The sequence below is a fragment of the Mandrillus leucophaeus genome, unplaced genomic scaffold, assembly GCF_000951045.1.
Source record: "Mandrillus leucophaeus isolate KB7577 unplaced genomic scaffold, Mleu.le_1.0 Scaffold58, whole genome shotgun sequence".
Taxonomy (NCBI): Eukaryota; Metazoa; Chordata; class Mammalia; order Primates; family Cercopithecidae; genus Mandrillus; species Mandrillus leucophaeus.
In genome coordinates, this window is record NW_012106252.1 from 43,280 (window position 1) to 53,119 (window position 9,840).

General features: G+C 40.5%; 1 protein-coding gene across 1 annotated transcript in view; it reads left to right on the forward strand.

Moving 5' to 3' along the window:
- BRCA1 (breast cancer 1, early onset) overlaps positions 1 to 9,840 on the forward strand; it is a gene marked incomplete at its 5' end in the record, with an annotated part of 91,230 nt that overhangs the window by 42,032 nt on the left and 39,358 nt on the right. The window contains 4 exons of the mRNA XM_011999017.1: positions 754 to 877; positions 2,556 to 2,746; positions 5,645 to 5,955; positions 9,180 to 9,267. Of these exons, the coding sequence (XP_011854407.1) occupies positions 754 to 877; positions 2,556 to 2,746; positions 5,645 to 5,955; positions 9,180 to 9,267 (714 nt within the window). The remainder of the gene's footprint in view (positions 1 to 753; positions 878 to 2,555; positions 2,747 to 5,644; positions 5,956 to 9,179; positions 9,268 to 9,840) is intronic.

Here is a 9,840-nt window from a genome sequence, read left to right on the forward strand (position 1 = left end):
AAAAAAAAAAAAAAAAAAAATGAACTAACGTGCCAGAACTTTGCCTTCAGTATGTTTTGTGTTTTTTCCCTTCTGTGGCATTTCATCATTAGTTCCGTGTATTATTTAAGATTTCTTATTAACCAGCACCTTGGGGTTTTTTTTGTGTATGTGTTGGTTTAGGGAGTTTATTTGTTTTGTTTTGTTTTTTCTTTTTCTTTCTTCAGTAATTGAAAATGTGAAGCAAAATGTCACCTGTTTTTTCTTTCTTGTGTGACACTCATGTCTTGTTTACCCCCCACATGCAGAAGCTGAAACCCCCATTTCACACAGTCTTTAACGTGGAGGCAGTGGGGATGGAGAAAAATGTACTTTGTGCTTTCCAGTACTCTTTCTTTCCTATTGTCTGAGAGGAATTTGGGCATAATTTATTTGCTGCAGAGATAAAAAATTGTTATATATATATTTTTATCATTCAGGGCCAAGGAATATACATTTTTTTTCAGCCTTGTCTCAGCTGGGTGTCTTTATTTACCCTGTCTTAAAGTGTTCCTTTTATTACCATTATTATTTTTTAATCATTGAATTCCATCTAGTGCTAACATCTGGCTGTTGCGTTGCTTGTTTATAAAATTCTGCCTGATATACTTGTTTAAAAACCAATTTGTGTATCATAGATTGATGCTTTTGAAAAAAGTCAATATTCTAACCTGAATTATCACTATCAGAACAAAACAATAAAGTAGATTTGTTTTCTCATTCCATTTAAAGCAGTATTAACTTCACAGAAAAGTAGTGAATATCCTATAAACCAGAATCCAGAAGGCCTTTCTGCTGACAAGTTCGAGGTATCTGCAGATAGTTCTACCAGTAAAAATAAAGAACCAGGAGTGGAAAGGTAAGAAACATCAGTGTAAAGATGCTGTGGTATCTGACATCTTTATTTATATTGAACTCTAATTGTTAATTTTTTCACCATACTTTCTCCAGTTTTTTGTATACAGGCATTTATACACTTTTATTGCTCTAGGATACTTCTTTTTTTTTGGACTATGTAGTCCAGTACCATTGTTTTCCTTACTGGAGGGCCAGGTATGGTGGCAGGTGCCTATAATCCCAGCTATACAGGAGGCTGAGGCAGGAGAATCGCTTGAACCTGGGAGGCAGAGGTTGCAGTGAGCTGAGACCGTGCCATTGCACTCCAGCCTGGGCGACAGAACAAGACTCCGTCTCAAAAAAAAAAAAAAAGAACAGTAATTCAGTTCGCACTCATCTTCAGTCCAGGGGGCCTAGCCTTAGTATTTGACCCATAGTAAGCACCTAATAATTGTTTAAATTAATTAACCTCTGAGGCCCTTTAAATCTATTGGTAAGTATCTTATTTTGCAAAATCCTAAGCATTTGGAAGACTAGAGGAACTATTTACTGGGTGTGTATGCTTTTCTAACAATATTTTATAGCTGGCTTTTGTTTTTAGAATGAATTTGGACATTGAAAAGGCAGGCAATAGTGGCTGGGCACAGTGGCTCACGCCTGTAATCCCAGCACTTTGGGAGGCCAAGTCTGTTGGATCACAAGGTCAGGAGATCGAGACCATCCTGACCAACATGGTGAAACCCCACCTGCACTAAAAATACAAAAATTAGCTGGACATGGTGGCATGTCCCTATAGTCCCAGCTACTTGGGAGGCTAAGGCAGGAGAATCACTTGAACCCGAGAGGCGAGAGGCAAGGTTGCAGTGAGCCGAGATCGAGCCACTGCACTCCAGCCTGGGTGACAGAGCTTGAGACTCCATCTCAAAAAAAAAAAAAAAGGAAAAGGCAGGCAATAGGGATGATTCTGTAATTCTGCTAAAACTGAGTAGAAATAATGAGTGTAGAGATGTTGACATTGATCAACGTTCTATCTTCATAAGATATCTGATTCTAACATATCCATTTGGACTCAAGTAGAATATTGTGTATAGAGTGAGTGGCAGTGAGTAATTTGGTAAAAATTTGCTGACCTACTTGCTTGCCTGCTTTTTCTTTTTTCTTTTCTTTTCTTTCTTTCTTTTCCTTCCTTCCTTCCTTTCTTTTTCTTTTTCTCTCTTCCTTTCTTTCTTTCTCTTCCGTTCTTTCTCTTCCTTTCTTTCTTTCTCTTCCTTTCTTCCTTTCTTTCTTGACAGAGTCTTGCTCTGTCACCCAGGCTGGAGTGCAGTGGCGCAATCTTGGGATCTCAGCTCACTGCAACCTCTGCCTCCCGGGTTCAAGCAGTTTTCCTACCTCAGCCTCCCGAGTAGCTGAGAATACGGGCGACAGCCACCACACCCAGCTACTGACCTGCTTTTAACAGCTAGGAGATACAGTGCCTCAGACCAACCCAACCCCTCGGGGGAGATGTTATATGTCAACCCTGACATATTGGCAGGCAACATGAATCCAGACTTCTAGGCTGTCACGTGGGCTCTTTTTTGCCAGTCATTTCTGATCTCTCTGACATGAGCTGTTTCATTTATGCTTTGGCTGCCCAGGAAGTATGATTTGTCTTTTCACAATTGGTGGCGATGGTTTTCTCCTTCCATTTATCTTTCTAGGTCATCCCCTTCTAAATGCCAGTCATTAGAGGATAGGTGGTATGTGCACAGTAGCTCTGGGAGTCTTCAGAATGGAAATTACCCATCTCAAGAGGAGCTCATTAAGGTTGTTGATGTGGAGACGCAACAACTGGAAAAGTCTGGGCCACACGATTTGATGGAACTATCTTACTTGCCAAGGCAAGATCTAGGTAATATTTCATCTGCTCTAATGGAACAAACACTTTGATTTTACTCTGAATCCTGCATAAAGATATTCTGGTTAACCAACTTTTAGATGTACTAGTCTATCATGGACACTTTTGTTATACTTAAGCCCATTTTAGAAAAATAGCTCAAGTGTTAAGGTTTACTTGAAAATTGTTGAAACTGTTAATCCATCTATATTTTAATTAATGGTTTAACTAATGATTTTGAGGATGAGGGAATCTTGGTGTACTCTAAATATATTATTTCAGGCCAGGCATAGTGGCTCATGCCTGTAATCCCAGTACTCCAGGAGGCCGAGGCAGGTGGATCAACTGAAGTCAGTTAGAGACCAGCCTGGCCAACATGGTGAAACCCTGTTTCTACTAAAAATACAAAAAAATTAACTGGGTTTGCTAGTGCGTGCCTGTAATCCTAGCTACTCTACAGGCCAAGGCAGCAGAATCACTTGAACCCGGGAGGCGGAGTTTGCAGTGAGCCAAGATCACGCCACTGCACTCTAGTCTGGTTGATAGAGCAAGACTCCATCTCAAAAATATATATGTATATATTTTATTTCAACTGTTAGACAAGAGTCCTAAGGCCAAAGAATAAAGTTTTAGGCCAGTCCTTTATTAGAAAGTGAGTCAAATCCCAAAGCAAGCTCTTCTTTTATGAGTTAATTAATATAAATGATTATATATTTTATGCCTTAAAAATCACTTTTAATGAATGGTGTTTTATGGGTTGTAAATCAGAGTTTTAATCAGTAAAGAAAGTTTTTAATTAATCCTCAAAAACACATTATCATAAAAGACACTGGCGTCAAATGTGGTATTTGGCCATGTTCATTAGGGTCATTTTAGGAATCTCATATATTCCACTTAGCTATGCTTAATTCCTGATAGCATGGCATTTTCTGAAATGTTTCGAGGATGACATCTCTGCTGTTTTTAATTTGGTAATGATACCTGCTGATTTATTAAGTGAGAAAAGTAATGGTGTCATTACCTTGGATGAAGAAACAAAAATAAAGCATTTGCCACATTTGTCAACTTTTTTTTCCTTTCTTACAAAATTACTATATGCTCATTGCTCCCAAACTGGACAATATAGGGAATAAAGAAGATAATTTGGGGCGGGGTTGGAGACGGCATCTTGCTATGTTGCCCAGGCTGGTCTCTAACTCCTGGCCTTATGCAATCTTCCTGCCTTGGCCTCCCAAAGTGCTGGGATTATAGGCGTGAGCCACTTCACCAAGCTGAGATGCCACCTCGTAAAAGATAAAATAAGGACAGATGCAGTGGCTCATGCCTGTAATCTCAGTACTTTGGGAGGCCAAGGTGGGAGGATTGTTCAAGGCCAAGAGTTCAAGACCAGCCTGGGCAGTGTAGCAAGACGTGATCTCTACAAAGTTAAAAAAAAAAAAGAAAAGAAAAGAAAACTAGCTGGGGCCAGGCATGGTGGCTCATGCCTGTAATCCCAGCACTTTGGGAGGCCGAGGCAGGCAGATGGCCTGAGGTCAGGAGTTCGAGACCAGTCTGACCAGCGTGGTGAAACCCCGTCTCCACTAAAAATACAAAAATGAGCCAGGCATGGTGGCACATGCCTGTAATCCCAGCACTTTGGGAGGCCAAGACAGACAGATCACCTGAGGGCAGGAGTTCGAGACCAGCCTGACCAACATGGAGAAACCCCGTCTCTACTAAAAATACAAAATTAGCCAGGTGGCATATGCCTGTAGTCCCAGCTACTCGGGAGGCTGAGGCAGTAGAATTGCTTGAATCCAGGAGGCAGAGGTTGCAGTGAGCCAAGATCACACCATTGCACTCTAGCCTGGGCAACAAGAGTGAAACTCCATCTCAAAAAAAAAAAAAAAATTAGCTGGAAGGTGGCAAACACCTGTGGTCCCAGCTACTCAGGAGGCTGAGGCAGGAAGATCACTTGAGTCCAGGAGGTCAAGGCTGCAGATGAGCCATGTTTGTGCCACTGCACCGCAGCCTGGGTGACAGACGAAGACCCTTCTCAAAAAAATAAAATTACCTGTACTCTTTTTTTTGAGACGGAGTTTCACTCTTGTTGCCCAGGCTGGAGTGCAATGGTGTGATCTCGGCTCAGTGCAACCTCCGCCTCCTGGGTTGAAGCAATTCTCCTGCTTCAACCTCTTGAGTAGCTGGGATTACAGGCATGCACCACCACGCCCGGCTAATTTTTTGTATTTTTAGTAAAGATGGGGTTTCTCCATGTTCATCAGACTGGTCTCGAACTCCTGACCTCAGGTGATCCACCCACCTCAGCCTCCCAAAGTGCTGAGATTACAGGCCTAAGCCATCGCACCCGGCCTGTACTCTTATTCTTTAATAATAAAATATTTCTGTGTTTCTTTAGTCATTTTACATAAACTTTTATTTTTAAAATAATGTCATGATAAATAATATTGCTTAGGTATCTTCTTTAATATATTAGTAACATTTCTGTTTTATTGTACATCAACATTTATATTCAAACTAATGGGTGAAGAGTACTCCATTGGACTAGGTATATCGTAATTTAATCTATTATTGGACTTCTAGATTGCTTCTAAAATTACACTGTTATAAGCAGTGTTACAGTGAACATTCCTATGACTAAACCTTTGCATACATCTTTTGTCTCCCTAGGATATATTTCTAAAACTAGCATTGTTGACTGAAAGTATAAACACAGGCTAAGGTGTTTGCTACATAATGCCATATTTCCTTTTTAGGTAATTAGGCTACTTTGGATTTCCACCAACACTGTATTCATGTACCCATTTTTCTCTTAACCTAACTTCATTGGTCTTTTTAATTCTTAACAGAGACCAGAACTCTGTAATTCAACATTCATTGTTGTGTAAATTAAACTTCTCCCATTCCTTTCAGAGGGAACCCCTTACCTGGAATCTGGAATCAGTCTCTTCTCTGATGACCCTGAATCTGATCCTTCCGAAGACAGAGCCCCAGAGTCAGCTCATGTTGGCAGCATACCATCTTCAACCTCTGCATTGAAAGTACCCCAGTGGCAAGTTGCAGAATCTGCCCAGAGTCCAGCTGCTGCTCATAATACTAATACTGCTGGGTGTAATGCAATGGAAGAAAGTGTGAGCAGGGAGAAGCCAAAATTGACAGCTTCAACAGAAAGGGTCAACAAAAGAATGTCCTTGGTGGTGTCTGGCCTGACCCCAGAAGAATTTGTGAGTGTATCCATATGTATCTCCCTAATGACTAAGACTTAACAACATTCTGGAAACAGTTTTATGTAGGTCCTGGCAATTAATAACCTAGAGGAAGAAATCTAGGAAACAATCACAGTTCTGTGTAATTTAATTTCCATTACTAATTTCTGAAAATTTAGATCTAGATAAAGCTATAGTGTGGAATATTTTATATATATTTACTTGAGAAAATAATTATTAAATATTAGCAGAAAAGCTATACTTCGGTATGATATAGGACTTTTGAATTTGAATTTTCCTTTATATCTGTAAAAGCAAGTAGGTATAGCTTTATTCCCCAGAAGGCATCTTTTTTCCCCCTTGGCTCACATGGGTGAATTTACCAGCATATTTAACTAAATTCAGACTGGTTCCAAACATACTGCCAGACAGAGTAGCATTTCTCTACTGTTTTTATCCTGGCTTGTAAGACAGTTACTCAATAGCCTGCCCTGCCATGTCTGCCCTGCAACATCCCTTGCTATTAGGATTTTGGCATCCTAATTGGGTCCTTAATGCCAGAAATGGGAATTACTTCACACTGTGGAAAAATACTCATTAACATATTAAGACCAGTAAAACCTCGTTTCTTTTTGGGCTATTTGTGGATTTCAGACATCCTGAGAAGTTTACCACCCCTGTAATTAATTGTCTTTGTCATCACTTCATAATAAAAATAATTCGTGGCCGGGCACGGTGGCTCAAGCCTGTAATCCAAGCACTTTGGGAGGCTAAGGCGGTCAGATCGCCTGAGGTCGGGAGTTCAAGACCAGCCTGACCAACCTAGAGAAACCCCGTCTTTACTAAAAATACAAAATTAGCTGGGCGTGGTGGCCCATGCCTATAAGCCCAGCTACTCGGGAGGCTGAGGCAGGAGAATCGCTTGAACCCAGGAGGCAGAGGTTGCGGTGAGCCGAGATTGCGCCATTGCACTCCAGCCTGGGCAACAAGAGCGAAACTGTGTCTCAAAATAATAATAATAATAATAATAATTGCGTGAATATTTCTTTAAAACTATGATGAGATAACATACCAGATTATCAAATGGATTCCGTAGTGGGTGTGCCATTTATTGTATACTGAGAGATGACCAAATCATTCTGAAATATCTTTCTTAATATATCTTTCCTAGGATTTTTCATCCTAACTTCTCCATAGGTAGTGACTTAGCATAACATCTCTGTGGCCAGATGTATCCCACTACTGAAAGGGCAAAGTAAGCTGTGGCTGCCCTGGTAGATACACTGAGTAAGTGCACAGTGATGGCTATAAATGTTTTCATCTCATAATCCCATGCCCAGACCAGCAATTTGCTCTAAAAGCTTTTACCTGTGTCTGTTTCAGTGGCTCTTGATCATTTGCCTGCACATCCGGAATTCCTTACTTATTCATTGAAAATTAGCATTCTTTATCCCTTTGTTTTGCAAGTTCAGCTTTTTAGAGATGGCTAAAATGGTCTAATCTTTCTTGCCAAAAGCAATTCTGAGCTGCAGTTTAGACTACAAGTGGCTTGGGTACGTGTTGTCTTTAAACAAGCAAAGAGGAAAACTTTGAGCTTTATTCAGACTTGGTGAAGTGTGGTAAATTTATGATGAAAGCTACTGACTGTATTACACATGATTAATTCTGAAGCCCATATTAAGATGATCTTTTCATCAGTTCAGCATTGCTCTTCTAACAGAACAGTTTCAAGGCTGGGATTTTAGCAATTAATCAGTTCAGAATTGCTAATGATCCTGGCAGAGGGTGGTGGCAAAAGGGGGAGGATGTCATTAGCTTCTCTAGCCTGCATTTTTTCAGTGTCCTGTGGCAGTATGGAGTAAGGCAACATGAAAGAAAGATGGCCTGACCTTCATGGCAGTATTGTGCAACACGTAAATACTGGTGTGGGTGGCTGTGGCTATGGCTAGTAAATGATGGCCCTTGGTAAACAAAGTTATTTATCAGACAATACCTACCAACTAGGTCAACTGTGCCCATAATGGATCTGGTTAATTTCTTTTGCTATTGATTTTTATTTGGTTGATAGATAATAGCTAGAGGACTCTAAATTTCTTTGGGGAAGAATATGAACCCCTTCTAAGCCTTCTCCTTACAAGAGAATTGATCGCTTTTGCAATGACCTTTAGTAACATCTTGATTTCAGTGTTTTGTAACTATCAGAGGGTTGAGTCTTGGTTTTAAGCCATATATGTCTGTAGCATAACTTTCTGTGTAGGGTAGTTATCTCTCAGCTTATAAAGTGTAGGCTGATAAATTTATAGTAGAGTGTCACTATGCAAAGAAACTGTCTTAGGGAATCAGATGATATCAGCTATTAAAGCAAAATTAATATATATTTTTTCTTTTTACTTTTTTTTTTTTTTTTTAAAGACATGAGATCTCACAGTATTGCCCAGGCTGGCCTTGGTCTCAGACTCTTGGGTTCAAGAGTCCCACCTTAGCTTCACAAAGTGCTGGGTTATAGGCATGAGCCACCGTGTCTGGCCCAATGTATATTTTTTTAAGTTTTAAGTTTGTGGTACATAGTAGGTGTATAATACTATTTTGAATCTTTAGTTGTAATTCTATGTCTGCTGATGTGTACATAATTTTTTATTAAACTATTTGAGACTTCAAGTATCTTTTTAGGGCTGGGGATGGAGTCTTGCACTCTTGCCCAAGCTGGAGTGCAGTGGCGCCTTCTCGGCTCACTGCAAGCTCCGCCTCCCGGGTTCACTCCATTCTCCTGTCTCAGCCTCCCAAGTAGCTGGGACTACCACGCCCGGCTAATTTTTTGTATTTTTAATAGACACGAGGTTTCACCGTGTTAGCCAGGATGATCTCCATCTCCTGACTTCATGATCCACCCGCCTCAGCCTCCCAAAGTGCTGGGATTACAGGCGTGAGCCACCGTGCCCGGCCGAGACTTCAGGTATCTTAGAATTTTTTAAAATGTACCCTTTCTGAGAAAAACAGAGACTTAAAGCTAGGATAACTGGTATTATTATTTTTTCTTTTTTTTTAAATTTTACCTCCAGCCTGGGTAACAGAGCAAGACTCTGTCTCAAAAAAAAGAAATTCACCTTAAATAGTTCCAGGACACATGTGCAGAATGTGCAGGATTGTTACGTAGGTGAACATATGCCATGGTGGGATAACTAGTATTCTGAGCTGTGTACTAGAGGTAACTCATGATAATGGAATATTTGATTTAATTTCAGATGCTCGTGTACAAGTTTGCCAGAAGATACCACATCGCTTTAACTAATCTAATTAGTGAAGAGACTACTCATGTCGTTATGAAAACAGGTATACCAAGAACCTTTACAGAATACTTTGCATTTGCTGCATAAAATCACATGAGGCCAGGCATGGTGGCTCACGCCTGTAATCGCAACACTTTGGGAGGCAAAGGTGGGCAGATCATGAGGTCAGGAGATCGAGACCATCCTGGCCAGCATGGTGAAACGATGTCTCTACTAAAAAATAAAAAAATTAGCTGGGCATGGTAACGTGCGCCTGTAGTCCCAGCTACTCGTGAGGCTGAGTATCACTTGATACTCAGGGAGACGGAGGTTGCAGTGAGCCAAGATCATGCCATTGCACTCCAGCCTGGTGACAGAGCAAGACTCCATCTTAAAAAAAAAAAAAAAAAAAAAACATGAAAAAGTAAGAATATTTGTTGAGCATAGCATGGATGATAGTCTTCTAATAGTCAATCAATTACTTTATGAAAGACAAATAATAGTTTTGCTGCTTCCTTACCCCCTTTTGTTTTGGCTTAAGATTTGGAGTGTGGGCCGGCCATGGTGGCTCACACATGTAATCCCAGCACTTTGGGAGGCCAAGGCAGGTGGATCACCTGAGGTCAGGAGTTCGAGA